General features: G+C 38.3%; 1 protein-coding gene across 8 annotated transcripts in view; it reads right to left on the bottom strand.

Moving 5' to 3' along the window:
- LOC143360705 (uncharacterized) overlaps positions 1-18114 on the bottom strand; it is a 55374-nt gene that overhangs the window by 16498 nt on the left and 20762 nt on the right. For all 8 annotated transcript variants that reach the window (XR_013083327.1, XR_013083329.1, XR_013083333.1 and 5 more), the window contains exons 2-3: positions 13810-14034; positions 12603-13174 (exon numbers count right to left, since the gene is read on the bottom strand). Coding sequence is in view for 2 of the 8 variants with exons in the window: in XM_076799835.1 (XP_076655950.1) it covers positions 12603-13174; positions 13810-14032 (795 nt within the window). In the remaining 6 variants the exon portion in view is untranslated. The remainder of the gene's footprint in view (positions 1-12602; positions 13175-13809; positions 14035-18114) is intronic.

The following is an 18114-nucleotide window of genomic DNA, read 5'->3' as shown; positions in this document are numbered from 1 at the left end:
CATTTTTCCCATAAATGCATAAAATCCGCGGTCTAGTGATCAATTACGTGTGTACATCTTTTTCGTGCAGAGTCTGCTTTTCGTCGCGGAGCTTTTTCGAAACTTAAAAAATGAACTAGTTCTGACAAATTGCAAATTTTGATTTTTTCGCGAAATTTTTCTCGTCGCCCAAATGCGCACACAATTTTACAACTTTTTCGCAAATGCACCGCGCGACTTCTATTTTTCCGCGAAGCCCGGAGAATTTGTTTAGCAGACGATGCGAACATTTCGGAAAAAATAGTAAAAATTGTTTTTCACGGAATTTTTAACTGGTGCGATGAAAATTTAAAAAATGCACTTTATAGACTCGTGCAGGAACAGAAAATTTCCGGGAAATTATTATATTATTATATATCGTTTATTTTAAAGTGGTCCCATTAACAGCTAGGTCATTAGCGACCACATCGATTACAATTGAATATAAAAGAGAAGGTTAAGTTAATATTTACATTATGGTGGGTTACAGCAAAAAACAAATTTATAACATTTTGTATATATCAATCGATTTAAAAAACAAAAGGACGTTTCCAATATTGTTCTGGGAAATTGTTCCATGGGTTATGTCAAAAAACTTTGTGAACAATTGCGGTTTAAAGTATGTGTGATCGATAGACTGAGGATTTGTATGCAAAATAAAAATTTTCTATCTGGATTGCAACAAACTGGAGTGAAATAGAAATTAATTTTCTTTCTTAATACGTTTAATGGGTTAAAAATAATGCAACAGTATTCTAAAATTTTTCTAACGTTTTTACTACCCATTTTTTCCATAAATGCATAAAATCCGCAGTCTAGTGATCAATTATGTGAGTCCTTGTATGCGTGTACATCTTTTTCGAGCCTGCTTTTCGTCGCGGAGCTTTTTCGAAATTTTTCCGGAGGACAAGATGGTTCGGAACAACATGATTCAGCGTTGTCGACATACTAACGTCGATAAAAAGTCCGATTAATTAGACTGCGAATGGAAGTCGCGGTTTGGAAACGAGAGTTTCACTTTTTAACTGTTTGGCGCACGGAATCGTTGCTTCCTTTTTCGTGCCGAGTAGCTTTGTTTTTGAAACCTTGACGATTTTTGCAACATTTGCGAAATGTGGAATATAAGGTAATCTTCGTGAAGTTTAACAGAGTTTCTGAAGTGAAGGAGATCGTCGCGAGAATATGTAAATTGACTCCATCAAGTTTCTAACAGTTTCCAAAAGTCTGTAACACATTGTTAGAAAGCAGGAAAATTAATCTAGCATGAGAACGATGATTAATAGACTGAGGATTTTCGTGCGGTTCAGATGCTGTCGTTACACGGTGAGAAAATGTTTACATTAACGAAGATTGCTTCGTTTTACTTGATTTTTACTCGGTGGAATTTTTTAGTCCAGTACATTTTTACTTTATTTTTGCTGTCAGGGATCTGTTAATTGTGGGAATACGTTATTTTATTTTTATTGTGAGAAATCTTTCAGTCCATGGAACACATTTTTATTTTATTTTGAATCTGAAGAATCTTCGACTTCGTAAAATCGTTTATAAAAATTTGAATTTACATAAATAATGTACATGTATATACAAAATTGCATTAAAAAACGGATAAAATGTTCACAATGTCACTGTATAATTAAGCACAGAGAACATTCTCTTAAACAAGTGAACTAGTTCTAGCAAATTTTTATTTTACCTCGAATGTGAAGAATCTTCGATTTCATGAAATCGCTTATAAATTTATATAAACATCCACGGTCGAATTATTACTCTCCCTTGTCTTGAAATAGAAATATAAGTATAAAATTCCATTAAAAAACGTACAAAATGTTCACAATGTCACTATATAATTAAGCACAGAGAACATTTTCTTAAAAAGTGAACTAGTTCTAACAAATTCCAAATTTTTATTTTACTTCGACTGTGAAAAATCTTCTGCTTCATAAAATCGGTTATAAATTTACATGAACATTCACAGTCGAATTATTACTCTCCCAAGTCTTGAAATGGAAATATAAATATAAAATTGCATTAAAAAATGTACAAAATTTTCACAATGTTACTACACACATAAGTACAGAGAACGTTCTCTTAAAAAGTGAACCAGTTCTAACAAATTGCAAATTTTTATATTACTTGGAATATGAAGAATCATCTGCTTCATAAAATCGTTTATAAATTTACATGAACATCCACAGTCTACTTATATTACTGTCCCAAGTTTTAAAATAGAAATATATATTTATAAAATTGAGCTAGTAAAAAGTGACCTAATTCTAACAAATTGCAAATTTTTATATTACTTGGAATATGAAGAATCATCTGCTTCATAAAATCGTTTATAAATTTACATGAACATCCACAGTCTACTTATATTACTGTCCCAAGTTTTAAAATAGAAATATATATTTATAAAATTGAGCTAGTAAAAAGTGACCTAATTCTAACAAATTACAAATTTTGATTTTATTTGGAATATGAAGAGTCTTCGGCTTCATAAAATCGTTTATAAATTTACATGAACATCCACAGTCTAATTATATTACTCTCCCAAGTCTTAAAATGGAAATATAAATATAAAATTGCATTAAAAAGCGTATAAAATGTTCACAATGTCACTATACAAATAAGCACAGAGAACGTTCTCGTAAAAAGTGAACTAGTTGTAACAAATTGCACAAACGGTGCCAACTTGTGACACCGTGTAATAGAAGAATAGTTTGTTCGCGCTGCCTATCAATCGTTAATTGGCTTTTTGCGCGAGTAAAAACGTTCCCGTGCGGGAGCAACAGATCGAAAAGCGGGCGATTGTGTAACAAAGAAAGTCCGTATATTGTTTTGTCAGTTTACGTAAAAGTTAATGGCAGGATGGTAGAGAGGTTTTAGGATACCGTAGCAACGGGAACCACGTGTGAAATCCATTTCCACGGAATTACGTTGGAAACGATTTACGCGAAGCGATTCCAGAATCGCGGCGTTTTGATAGGCAATCACATAAATTACGCAATCTAAAATCCGACCGGTGTGTGCTCACAATTGAAAGGCCTCCCACGGGAACGTGTTTTGAAGCTCGAGCGAAACAGAACGTTCGCGGGATTTCTCTTTTTTTCAATTTCTATCTGCCGGAAACGATCTCCGCGATGCCCGAGTCTCCAAAATAAAAAGAAACTCATTTATTTCAAGAATGCCCGTCCGGATTTATATAATTAACAAGCACAACAATCAGTGAATCCGTATCGCAAGAATTTTAATTAGTATCACCTTCTCTCACTTTTTCATTTAGCGAAATTCCCCCGCGGATAAAATTGCGAGATTTTATGAAATTTCGATTTCTTTCGTTATTCATAAGTTGCAGAAATTCGCGGATTATCGTTTTGTTTTTATTTTGCGGGAGATAAGCAGTTAATTGATGCTTTCGCATAATTTTCTTTATTTTGTTCGTTTAGCAATTCATAACATGGAATCAACGATCCGATCGCTCTAAAAATCGAGGAAAAAAAGGATCCGTTGATCTTCAGCGGAGATGTAGCGGATCTAGTTGGCGTGCGTTCCAACGTGATCCATCCGCTGTTTATTAATTAGCGTGACGCGCGTGCAGAGATCGCTATGCGCCGAAAGTCGCGCTCTCGAGGAAAGGGAAACCTCGAAATATCGTTCCACTAACACAGTGAAACCGTTCACGGCCGATCTAATCAAATTTCGAATTTCACTCGCGGAGTCTAGATCAACGGAGATCCACAACGGAGATCCACGCTTAGAAAGCAGATGGCTCGAAGAAAACACCGGTGGAAAGCCGGCAAAAATGTCGGCCTGCGACGCGATTACCGTGAGTCGAGCATTTTGCCGCGGGAGAAAATTAAATAACGCATTTATATGGCCGCTGCGATGAATACGAAACGCGGTATTTTATTCACAAAGCAGCGACAGCTTTCAATTCTCGCGCTGGACGACCGTCCACTCGAAAACGAGTTTTTAGAACGCTTTTCTGCACTGACGCGCTGATAGTCTGCGAATTTTTTCGCACTTGTGCTGCATACCAAAATTTAACGTCTCAGATTTTTATTTCACTTTTACTTCGAGAAGATCGAAGAAATTTTAACATCTCAGATTTTTGTTTTATTTTTACTTCGAGAAAATCGATGAAATTTTAACATCTCAGATTTATATTTTATTTTTACTTCGTGAAGATCGAAGAAATTTTAACCTCTCAGATTTATATTTTATTTTTACTTCGTGAATATCGAAGAAATTTTAACCTCTCAGATTTTTGTTTTGTTTTTACTTCGAGAAAATCGATGAAATTTTAACATCTCGGATTTATATTTTATTTTTACTTCGTGAAGATCGAAGAAATTTTAACCTCTCAGATCTTTATTTTATTTTTACTTCGAGAAGATTGAAGAAATTTTAACTCTTGAAGATTGATGGTATTTTTAATTTATTTTTGCTGTGTAGTAGAAGGTTGAAGCAATTTTTCCATTATTTTAAGTCTTGAAAGTTGACAGTATTTTTATCTTAATTTTACTATGTCGAAGAAGGTTACTCCAATTCTTTTTCAATTTTAAGCCTTGAAAGTTGACAGAATTTTTATTTTACATTTACTATTCCGAAGAAGGTTGCTGCAATTCTTTTTTAATTTTGAGTCTTGAAAGTTGACAGTATTTTTATCTGAATTTTACTATGTCGAAGAAGGTTACTCCAATTCTTTTTTAATTTTAAGCCTTGAAAGTTGACAGAATTTTTATTTTACATTTACTATTCCGACGAAGGTTGCTGCAATTCTTTTTTAATTTTGAGCCTTGAAAGTTGACAGTATTCTTATCTTATTTTTACTATGTCGAAGAAGAATACTGCAATTCTTTTTTCATTTTAAGCCTTGAAAGTTCACAGAATTTTGATATTATTTTTACTACAGGCAGGTTAAAGCAATCTTTCCTTTATGCAAGGTTTTATAAAGAAATTTTTGATCACAGTAAGCAAGAGGATGTACAGTCTAATGACGTTAAATAATATTTACTTGAGAAAGTTTTCCCGTTCGAACAATGCGATTAAAATAAAACAAGGATTAAATAATGCAATGCTTCAAATGGAATGAATGAAATGAAATGAATGAAATGAATTGTTAAAGTTATATTTCTACAAAGGCTCGATCGTGGATATTTTTCTTATACTTTCAAGGGAAAGTGAAATGCTAATTCCAGCGTCTGTGAATTAGTCCGTAGAAATGTGAACCACTCTAAGCACCTGTTTCACCATTCTAACGAGAACCCTTTTCTACCAGCTTATCGCATAAGTCTAGTACTTTTCACATTTGCCCTGCAACCAGTACTGGCACGGTGTCAGATGTTAGGATAAAACATCAATTATGAAAGTAAAAGCGTGGTGGCACGTAATAAAATCATTTTCTAGCGTCCTTTCAGTCTGAAAATGTAGTATAATATGCACGCACTGTAATCATTTTGCTGACAATACGTTGATCCACTTTCCCGAGTGTCTTTTACTTTATTTGCAAATCTGCCAGCTGTTTTCTATTTATAATTACCGGAAAACGACTTTATGTTCCCGCCAACTCCTTTTTATCTATTTTTATGGAATCTTTCAATTATCCTCTTAGAATCTACTTTACTTTCTTTTTCCTGTCGACAATAAAAATGTTATAAATAAAGCACGGCATCCGCAAATGGTCCTGTCAATTACGGAAGCCACACAGAACATTTTACAATGAGCATTGTACCATTAAAAAATAAAAAGACAATGTTACGGCATAAAAAGATGGTTGCACCAATAAATTAAACCATGATGAACATTCTACAATGAATATTCCACCGTAAAAAAATTAAAGAGCATCACAAAGAGCTGATCAATCAATCAGATATCGATCTTCTCTCTTACCATCAATTATGCCTTTCTATAGTCGTCCAATAAAAATATAAAAAATATTGTGAAGCATATAAAAACGATTCTACTAATTAACGAAGCCGTGCTGACCATTCCACGATGAATATTCCACCGTAAAAAAATCAAAGAACACGGGTAGAAGCCTATCTATCAATTCACCGTCCTATTTTCTCTTCTCTCTTACAATCAATTACACCTTTCTTTAGTCGTCCATTAAAAAATATTGCGAGGCCTACAAAAACGATTCTACTAATTAATGAAGCCACGCTGAACATTCCGCGAAGAACGTTCGGCCATGAAAAAATGAAATGAGCGAAAGAGCCGATCAGAGGAACCGCCCCTGATTTCCAGCATGTCAATTATCGCGGTGGCAATTATAGTTCGCACGAGGATTTTCCGCTCCGAATCTCCGGAGGAACACGACCATGTACAACCGACCAAACATACTTTCGACGTGCGATTCTATTATACACCGCTTCGATACGTAACGAGCAGCCGTTCTGCACGCGTGCTGCACAAGCATATCGCTCCGGTTCTTCGCGCGCTATGTCCGTCATAATATTTTTTCCCTCTCCCTCTCTCTCTCTCTCTCTGGATTTTCTCCGCTGTTCGCGCCCTTCAAGCTTCATCATCATCCCGGCGATCGAACGTGCACGCGAGTTTCTCCGATCAATTCCGAGCAAGCAAACTCGCGCTGAATCCGAAACGAGCTCGCTTTGCATCGCTTTAATTGCGAGGAGTCGCGCACGAGCGTCACGCTACACGCGTCCGAACATCGTCTAGAATTCGATCGCTTTTCAGCGGCCAACCTGCATACACACGTTTTCCCTTAAATCGAGGTCGAACCCCGATTTGATCGCCTCGTTCCGTTCGACGACTGCTGGGAAACGCGTACAATTGTCTAATCGCACGATCGTGCCGATCGATCCTTGATTACGGGACATGGAGTACTCAGCCAATGCGATTTCATACCTGTTTACTGCTGTAACTGTTGATCACAGGTTTCTTTCATTTCCTTTAATTCCTATGGAGCCAAGACTCCGTAAATACGCGATAAGGTAGAGTGACCACGTTACCGACAAAAATCGGCGAAAAATGGTTTCACGCACCTCAACTTTTCGCCCTTTTATGAGAATATTTTTCGCTGGGAAAGGGCTCGTTCGAAAGAGGAAGGTTCAATTTAGCGTCCAGTAGCTTCCCTAACAATTTTAAAAAAGCCGGCCAGTCATAAGAGCCAAGACTCCGTAGATTCGTGATAAGGTAGAGTGACCACGTTACCGACAAAAATCGGCGAAAAATGGTTTCACGCGCCTCAACTTTTCGCCCTTTTATGAGAATATTTTTCGCTGGGAAAGGGCTCGTTCGAAAGAGGAAGGTTCAATTTAGCGTCCAGTAGCTTCCCTAACAATTTTTAAAAAGCCGGCCAGTATTAAAAGCCAAGACTCCGTAGATTCGCGATAAGGTAGAGTGACCACGTTACCGACAAAAATCGGCGAAAAATGGTTTCACGCGCCTCAACTTTTCGCCCTTGTATGAGAATATTTTTCGCTGGGAAAGGGCTCGTTCGAAGGAGGAAGGTTCAATCTAGCGCGCGCTGGTCACGAGCTGACGAGATTATGCGGATATTTGGTAACATAAGCGTTAGAAGTAGGCCAAAAATTGACGATGCGCGTGCCGCGGAATCCAAGCATTTTTACGCCGTTGGATGAGTTTTCTGGATGAAATCGAGAGTAGCGCGCGCTAGAAAATATCTCCGGTTACAAATTGAGCTATACTTTGTCTCGATTCTCAGCGAAATAAAGCCAAAAACTTGAAGCACGTTTCTGGCGTCAGAATTCATGATATCGATAATACAGAGGAAAAAAGGTGACAAGTTTAGTCACAGACTTAGGATCCGTTGGATCAAGATCAAGACGGATCTTAAGTCAGTGGCTGAAGGCTGTGAACGGAAATTATGCAGCAGTTACCGACCTGCTAACTCTGCAAAATACTAACCTCGGCTCTTAACCTCTTGACCTACAATATCCAGTCATACTCGTGACGAAGATTCTGAACAGAGTCTAATAAATATGTTATTAATAGACCGCGGATATTATGCATTTATGATAAAAATGGGTAAGCACAATTTAAAGCAGCAGCCATATTGAAAACATTTAAGGACGTCAGCGTATTAGTTTCAGTTTAATAAGATGATTAAAGGAAGATCAAATCTTTTATTTGCCCCCTGTGTATTACAATGAATTCAAATATTTTTTATTTTGCATAAAGATCCGCAGTCTAGTTATTAATTTCCTTTAAACCGAAATAAAATTCTATTCTGGCCTGGTTAATGCGCAGTTATTGAAGAGCATATAGGCATACAATGGATATACATTAGATTATATTTTTTCCTCTTTTTTTAGGAAATTACGAATTACAAAAAAGTTCTACCTTTGGCTCCTAACGCTAGCATAGCAAACCTTCCCCGCAATTATACAAGTTTTGCGCTCGAAAGTCACCATTTTGCAGAACCAATTCATCCTCTTGCAAATCAAATTCACCCTTTTGAATTTCTAATTTATATATATATTATAAATATTTAGATATATATAAATAATTTATATATATGTAAAGATTTATATATTTGTAAAGATCTCGCAATTTCCCAATCTCCTACCCTCCAAAACAATTAATAATCTAAATATAAGTCTTCAGAAAATGCCACGGAGGGTCTGTCAACAATTTTCCAAGTTTGATCGTCGCCTGGAAAGCGCATAGACGAATGAGAGAAGCGAGCCTAAGCGAGCAGAGCTCGGAGACTTGAACGCGCGCACAGTAGCCAACCCAATTAAATGGCGGCCAGCGGCGGCGATTACAAACATAGTGCGTCACTCGCGGCCGATTATAAATATTAACGAGCAAGGTCTGGGTAGTTTCTCCGAGGATCATTTAACGAATCCCAATCGGGTTCGGCATCGAGGTCGTCGGCCGTATTAAGGCGTTCGCACTTTCGAATATTTTTGACGCGTGTTTCCAGAACCTCCTCCTCCCCGCTCTCCTGGTTTCCCATCGGGCACGCGAGACAACCGGACGTGCTGTGAATATCGATATCGATCGAATTATCTTCCGTGCTGTTCAGCCACGAAGGAAGATCAGGCTGGATTATGGTAGGAGACGAACAATTCTTTGTCTCTGGCATGCGGGCAGCTTTCTCGTCGATGAACAGAATTCCGGTGCGGAAAACAGAGAGTATCAGACTGTTTCCGGATGACAGAGACCCACGGCGACTTCCGGTTCGAGGGAACCCTCTGTTGTGATCCGGTTCAGTCGATCTTTTCAGAGCGGGTCGGCCCTGACCGTTCGGTGCACTTTATTTTGCTATTTCACTTTATTTTACCGAGGTTACAGTAAAAAATTTTTTTTTCGCTTCACGTTGAAAATACAGCACTAAAATATAGCGGAGATGGAAACTACAAGGCTGTATTTTTTGTTAGACTAGAGATTTTTGTGCCGACTTCCCTTTTTATGAATTATTTTATTTTATTCGCTGCTCATTTCAGCGATTTTGTGCGCTCTACTTTTTTTCAACTTCAAAATGAAAATATGGCACTAGAAAATACTGGAGATATAAATTGGAAGTCTATTTCTATTATTAGATTGCAGATTTTTCTGCCGAGTCCTATTTTCATAAATTATTTTATTTTATTCGCTGCTCATTTCAGCGATTTTGAGCGCTCTACTTTTTTTCAACTTCAAAATGAAAATATGGCACTAGAAAATACTGGAGATATAAATTGGAAGTCTATTTCTATTATTAGATTGCAGATTTTTCTGCTGAGTCCTATTTTCATAAATTATTTTATTTTATTCGCTGCTCATTTCAGCGATTTTGAGCGCTCGACTTTTTTCTAGCTTCAAAATGAAAATATGGCACTAGAAAATACTGGAGACATAAATTAGAAGTCTGTTTCTATTATTAGATTGTAGATTTTTATGCCGAGTCCCATTTTTATGAATTATTTTATTTTATTCGCTGCTCATTTCAGCGATTTTGTGCGCTCAACTTTTTTGTAGCTTCAAAATGAAAATATGGCACTAGAAAATACTGGAGACATAAATTGGAAGTCTATTTCTATTACTAGATTGCAGATTTTTATGATGAGTCCCATTTTTATAAATTATTTTATTTTATTTGCTGCTCATTATTTAGCGATTTTGTGCGCTCGACTTTTTTCTAGCTTCAAAATGAAAATATGGCACTAGAAAATACTGGAGACATAAATTAGAAGTCTGTTTCTATTATTAGATTGTAGATTTTTATGCCGAGTCCCATTTTTATGAATTATTTAATTTTATTCGCTGCTCATTTCAGCGATTTTGAGCGCTCTACTTTTTTCTAGCTTCAAAATGAAAATATGGCACTAGAAAATACTGGAGACATAAATTGGAAGTCTATTTCTATTACTAGATTGCAGATTTTTATGACGAGTCCCATTTTTATAAATTATTTTATTTTATTTGCTGCTCATTATTTAGCGATTTTGTGCGCTCGACTTTTTTCTAGCTTCAAAATGAAAATATGGCACTAGAAAATACTGGAGACATAAATTAGAAGTCTGTTTCTATTATTAGCTTGTAGATTTTTATGCCGAGTCCTATTTTTATAAATTATTTTATTTTATTCGCTACTGATTTCAGCGTTTTTGTGTGCTCGAATTTTGTCTAGCTTCAAAATGAAAATACAGCACTAGAAAATACTGGAGACATAAATTAGAAATCTGTTTTTATTATGAAACTGTCGATTTTTATACAGAGTACCATTTTTATAAATTATTTTATTCGCTGCTAATCATGTCAACAATTTTGTGTCCCCGAAGATTGCACTAAACTGCATTCTAGCTTCAAATTGAATATAGAGCACTAAAAAATAATGAAGATTCAATCTAGAAATCTGCACTTATAATTAGACTGTGGATTTCCGTGCGGAGTTCCATTGGTACGAATAATTTTATGAAAAAAGCAAATCGAGTGATCAGACCACGTTTCACCGGCAACAAAATTTCTTGCAGCGAAACTAACAAGCTTTTCTTCTGTTTCCAATTAGTTACTCAATCAATTTATTTATTGGCCTGTTGTTTTCAGCGAATGAACAAAGACCTATAAAATTGTTTGCGAAACAGACAGTTCCTTGCAACAGTTTCGGAAAAGAAAAACGAACAGCTCGAAAACTGCGGCGGACAAGAACAAAATGAACGAGAACAAAACTGAGGAAGTCTTCCCGTGCTTCCGATCAGTCAGCCAATTAATTAATTTATTGTAACATTATTTTCGACGCTCCGGCTAATTGTTTACGAAACAGCAAACTGGTTTCTTGCAGCGGATCGAGCAAAGAAAAATGAGCGATCGGTAAGATCGTAATGGATATTCGAGGAAGAAAATGAATGAGCTGTACACAATCGAGCTGGCCTAATGCGTCGATAAATATTCACATTAGGAAAGAACAAGCCGTAATTGGAGAGCAATTTATCGAAGCTAATTTAATGAACGAATTATATGCGATAGCGCGCGAGAGTATTACAAAGCGGGCCCGCGCAATCGTGCACTTTTAATCGTTCGCAAATGATAGATCAGACGAGTGAGTTAGGTTCATCGATTCCGGTCGTGTAACATTGTCACGGCTCGCTGCGCGCTTGCGATTTCGTGGATATTACGAAATACGGCTGTTATGGTCGAGACAGTTAGGCTACGGCTGCTCGAGCCAACTTCTATCGAAAGGAACGTTTAATAAATCCTGACGCGATAAATCTGTCCGCAGAGGTAGCCATTATCGATCCGCGAAAAAAAAATAACGCTTTGCGAGGGGTCTGTTTGCAATTTTCATAAATAATTTATGCTCCGATCTTTAATTTCCGGACACTAAAAATTTCTGTCGAGGCTTCGAGTGATAAATTCTGCAAAATTTTGACTGTTGACTGAAATTCTTCAGTTTATAGCGAAGTTATGAAATTTTTGTCATAGACCATCTCAAATTTTTTTGAGATCTAACATCATTATTTCTGCTGGATTACTAGCTCTTGGAGGCGGTACTATACTTGTTATATTAATACGTAATAAATAGACTGCGGATGTTTATGCAATTTTCAATTTTTGTAGGCAAATTTTAGGACACCGGAAACAAATAAAATTTAATTTTCAGTGGTAGTGGCCTTTGTAGATCTGAAATAAATGAAAATTCTACTAAATTCTGTGGAATTTTATATTATAGTATTTTCAGAAAATTTTCAGAAGTAAAAAAATGCATAAAGATCCGCAGTCTAATAAATTAATAAACTATGAGATTTCATGTGTATCATCGACTATAGCTTAATCTATAATATCTCTAATTTAAAACAACGTACCAAACAATTTAGATAAACCGAAAATACACTGTTTCTCGATATATGTCACAAGCACGCGTCTTGACAGCGACATATATCATCCATACTATACTATGATCCACGCTGAACATCGTACCCGAATTATGCTTACACTCCTCGGCGTTCGAGGACTCTCGAGCGGTAGTGGGGATAATTCGGCGACTTTTATCAGCCAGGTATTTGCGACATGTATCAAGAAAAGACTGTATTTACACAAAAGAACGTAGATTGACAGGAAAAATTCGAATTTAATAATTTTTTCTGGCTGAAAGAATACTCGAAGAATCGACTCACCAGAATGGGGATATGCTGGAAAGCATAGCAAACGAAAAGAATGCTATAGATGGTGGACCTCCCGCTGGCCTCGTCCACCTGGATCTTCTTCTTCCTCAAACAGGCTCTGCTGTTGGTGGACCCGCTGGTGCAGGATCCGCTCGAAGGGTCCCATTGCTGAGGATGACACTCGAAAGCTCCTGAAGAGTTCTTCGAGCTAGCTTCCGACAGGTCCGACACGGACTTCAGCAATTCTCCCTTCGAGCTTCGACACAGGCTTCGGATCAACGCCAACAGTAGGCTGATCACCGTGGTCACCATCAGCAAACATCTCAGAGAGTTGACGAAGATGCCGTACTTCAGGGAGATTTCCTGCGCCAGGAAGACGCAGTGCTCTGGCTCGAAGTTTAGGACACCTGTCACACCGACGCACGCGCTGATCACGCTCAGGCTCACCAGGTGATACTTCAGGTGGTTTTTCGTTAGGTGAACGTCCCTGGTGCTGATCGCAGTGAATATCGCGATCGAAGTTAGGGTCAGCTCCTGAAGGATGCTCGAGGAGTTCAGCAGCCAGACCAGGGTCGAGCAGAACTCTGAAAATTGGACGTTCGAGCCTGATTAGTGTCCATTTGGGGATGGAGAACAAATTCTCTAATTAAAATTAGGACTTTTGTAGGGTCTTGTTGGTCCAACCAGAATGATTTAGAATTTGTGAATGTATGGAGGGTCATCATCACGTTTATGGTCTTTTAGTATTTAAAATGTTTATTTAGTTTGTTAGTATTTGACGTGCATTGAAGTGGGAGAACATCTGATAAATCTTAATGTCGTAATTATAATCTATGGCTTCTACTGTCAATCTTTTCTTCTATTTCATTTAGTTCGATTGTATCAAATTCTATGCAACTGTATGCTCTTGAATAAAATAATTATTCAACGAATAAGTATACTAAGCATATTTAACAGAAGTTATTAAGTTCATGAAGCGTGCCCAACAGAGGTTATTCACGACGGCAGAAAATAGCAGTTATGACATAATGGAGGACACGGGTCGAATATCGATCGTGTGGATCCTTGATCGAAGAAGGTGGCTTAAACGCTTGCCAAGTATTTTTAGTTACTTAGGCAACCCGAAGCTGTTTATTAATAAGCAGAGCGCGACGGCGGTTTCGACCAGGTTGAACGATGAGGATAGGGTTTGGATCGTTATGATTCATGGTGTAGCTACCTCCGAAATGGTTACTTGGCCGAATCAACGTGAGGATCGCGTAGAGAAGGAGCCCAAGCTGGTGCACAAGACTCTCCGAGAGAATGGCCACTGTGAACACATCGATCTTCCGTTTCGCTGAGGATGGCTGGCTCTGATAGATCAGCAGCGACCATGACAGCAAGAGGATGCATATCGGTGAACCCACGCAGGTCGGCAGCCATTCTCCTACCTCGCTTCGCATCTCTGGAAACAAACATGGAAATGAAAAGAATTTGTTGTTCGAACCTCGTCGAGATTAAACCTCTTCAAGATCAAACCCCATAAAGATAAAATCTCTTCAAGGTTAAACATGTTTCGTTTTTTAACACTAAACCTACCACGGTCAAAATGACCTGTTTTATATTTTACAATTATTGAAACTATAAAAATTCATTCATGGACTACAAATTTCCTTGTCCAAGCAATTATTATATTGAAAATTGGGGACAATCTTAATTTTAGGGTTGCCATTTTTACAAGGCAATATTTACTAGATACTGTTAATGCTTGGTAGGTGTTCAAAAGAATTTACAGCTCAAACCTCATCAACCCTATTTGATCTCCAAAAAAGAATTTTTAATAGTTTTTAAATTCTAAAAGACTTCATCTTAATATCTTCTTCATCTTAAACTCCTGGTTAATTCGAGCACGTGATATCTGATTCTCCCATTAGAAGAAAGTAGAAGAATAAAAAATTGAGAAACCTTAGAATTTGTTACAAACTGCCTAAACAATAAACATTCTCATAACTCACTAAACATACATTCTTCTTTAATAGAAAGTTTGCTTAGACCAGAGAAACGACTTGAGAACAAAACAAAAATGTACGAAGTGAGTATCCGCAAGAGATGCGTGAGTTTTTCGTCTAGGATTTTTCAGCATCGTGTAATGGCGAATATAAAAGATGATTGACGTAGGAGGTTCCACGGCTCGAGAGGCAAGATTTTCTTTGTTCTCGGAGGAATTCGTAGAACCGCCGGCAGAAACCAAAATTAATCGCCGCCAATTTACCCAATTAAGCGTACCTTCACGCTAATTTGCTCTCGAGGTTCGACAGAAATGGAACAAAGTTTACGAGCACTAAAGTTGCGCGGACTATTCATCGAAACGGCCTGGATCCGTGCCAGTTTCCCCGACGAAGATCAACGGAACGGAAACTGCGAAAGAAAAGTGTCTAAGAACCCATTCCTCGGGGTCCAGGAATTCAGGGAGAGGCAAGAACGGAACGCGCCGATGCTCGAAAATATTTCATCGCTCCAGCAATAAACTCGACTTTTCCTTAAAAAGAAACGCCGGGGAACGTCGGACATTTTGTGCGGCTCAGAATACCGCTGAAAAGAGAGAAACGACGGACGTGTTATTCAAGCATGTGGCTCGCACGTGTGTTTCCAAAACATGGTTTCTAATGCACTTTATACTTGAAGAACCGTGGTAGTAATCGGAAAGTGCAAGACTGTTCACCAATGACAATATTATAATAATAATCAAATAGAATTGCATATTTTTCTACTTTGAAATCTTTCTACTCGAATGGCAAATTGAAGAAGACAACACTAACTGCCACAGCATTATTCAATATAGTTTCTACGCTTCCTATAAGTAATCAATTTCTATAAGAAGGGGATTGAAAATTTGCAGAAAAGATTATATAATAAATTAAGAAATAAATACTTGAATTTACCACAAAGTTTGTTTTAGATTTCAAAATAATTTATTACCTACGGTTCCCCTAATACTAATTAAAAACGTAATAAGCTAAATTCCATACGCTTAAAATGAATTGAACCGAACGAAAAAATTCGAATTGAGTTAATCGAGCGCATTTGAGCCACCCGCCCCAATCAAGTAACAGTAATTACAGAATATAGATTGTCTGGTATCGCTTCTTGTGAACTCGAAGAGTATTACAAGCGACGAAATAATGTTTCATTACGGACGGAATTAAATAAATTCTTTTAGAACGATCGCCGTTAACGGGGCAAGCTCGTTAAGACCCATCCAGCCGAAGTGGTTAAACGATCACCGGTAGCATAAACGAGATAAATCCATTGAGAACCATCGGGGTCTCCGTTTCTCCGCGGATAACAGAGAAAGATGATCTCCGTGTTGGTTGATCCACGCGAGCGAGAGTGTTGATACCTTAATCTCGATGAAAGCCCGGGCAATTAACGTCGCGCGCGTCGAATTACCACATCCTCGGCGACGAGGAAGAGCGCCGGGAATTATTATTGTTAATCAACGCGGGCCGGTTACGGCGAGGTGATTACCACGGGAAAGAGGAAGTGCTGGTTTTGCGCGACGAAGCCGCAGGAATATGTCAACCGTGTTTGAAAAGAGGATGCCTGGCAGGCACCGGAGCCTGTCCACCATTTTCTTCCTAGTTCTACGCATTCGGACCCGGTTTTCTCTGATCCTCCGAGACTTTCTATTCCGCGATCTAAATTATTATCGGCGCCGAGTTCGGCTCGCGAATTCCGACCGGAATGTTTACGGCGAATTAGGTTTTGGGAATGTCGAACAGCTGCGGCCAGATTTGAGCATACCGCGCTTGGGATATTGCGGTATGATAGATTCCATAACACTGTGAAATGTATGAGCCGTTTATGTTTCTCGCATTTGATCGCCTTGGCGTTCGATTAAAGCTTGATTTAAATGATTAAGCTTGTATCGAATTCGGCTGAACTTGGGAAAACGCCCCCTTTCCTTTCGACACGTGACCTACGCCATTCTACGCGTTTTGACACGCTGAACATAAAATGTAATTGTCATTTTGTGGCGCAAATTAACAGTTTTCGAGACATTCGCGAAAAACTACCGCTACCACTATATGGATCCTGCGTATCGGCAAATTGATTTATGTAGAAATGAAATGAGGTTGGACAACGCTTCCTAAAGTTTAAATCTTGTATTTATTCAATGTTTACCAAGGATTTATTAAGAGGTTGAAGACAGGAATTTTTATCGCGGCGTCAGTGGGAAATCTTGTTGGATTTTCAAGGCGTCGTAATTCGCGGCGATTCTCTGTATCATAAATCATTGAAATATGTTAGTCAGAGTACATACTTCTGCAAAGCATCACCGAGCTACGAACCACCGATCTTTCATCACCGAAGGGAAAGTAGGATTCGGGTTCTCCGACAGAACGCGATATTTCCCTGGAACGGGGACGTCGCTAATGCCACGCATTAAACCCGATAATTTCCGTATTATTTCGCCACGCAGATGTCGCAGCGCGATTGTTACCAGGGAAGGAAATACCTCTTGAACTGTCAGTCAGAGAAACAACCTCTTCCTGCGTCTACCGACACCTATACTCCTCGAAACAAGAGGCTATCCCAATAAATACTAAAGAGGACGTCACAACACCATCGGAAATATTCGAAATGTTTTAAAACCGAAGAAAATATTACTGTGATATTCTCAAATTTCAATATTCTCACTGTTTCGAGTTTCGACTATTCATTTTTGTCAGAACTGGCAAGTTTTATTCCACTCGATGAAAGAATGGTTTGACTCCGTAGATTCGCGATAAGGTAGAGCGACCACGTTACCGACAAAAATCGGCGAAAAATGGTTTCACGCGCCTCAACTTTTCGCCCTTGTATGAGAATATTTTTCGCTGAGGAAGGGCTCGTTCGAAAGAGGAAGGTTCAATCTAGCGTCCAGTAGCTTTCCTAATAATTTTAAAAAAGCCAGCCAGTCTTAAAAGCCAAGACCCCGTAGATTCGCGATAAGGTAGAGTCACCACGTTACCGACAAAAATCGGCGAAAAATGGTTTCACGCGCCTCAACTTTTCGCCCTTGTATGAGAATATTTTTCGCTGGGAAAGGGCTCGTTCGAAAGAGGAAGGTTCAATCTAGCGCACGCTGGTCACGAGCTGACGAGACTATGCGGATATTTGGTAACATAAGCGTTAGAAGTAGGCCAAAAATTTTTTGACGATGCGCGTGCCGCGGAATCCAAGGATTTTTATGCCGTTGGATGAGTTTCTTGGATGAAATCGAGAGTAGCGCGCGCTAGAAAATATCTCCGGCTACAAATTGAGCTATACTTTGTCTCGATTCTCTGCGAAATAAAGCCAAAAACTTGAAGCACGTTTCTGCCGTCAGAATTCATGATATCGATAATACAGAGGAGAAAATGTGACAAGTTTAGTCACAGACTTAGGACCCGTCGGATCAAGATCAAGACGGATCTTAAGTCAGCGGCTGAAGGCTGTGAACGGAAATTATACATCAGTTACCGATCTGCTAACTCTGCAAAAGACTAACCTCGGCTCTTAA

The sequence above is a fragment of the Halictus rubicundus genome, chromosome 1 (genome assembly GCF_050948215.1).
Source record: "Halictus rubicundus isolate RS-2024b chromosome 1, iyHalRubi1_principal, whole genome shotgun sequence".
Taxonomy (NCBI): Eukaryota; Metazoa; Arthropoda; class Insecta; order Hymenoptera; family Halictidae; genus Halictus; species Halictus rubicundus.
This window is presented reverse-complemented; position numbering and strand designations above follow the sequence as displayed.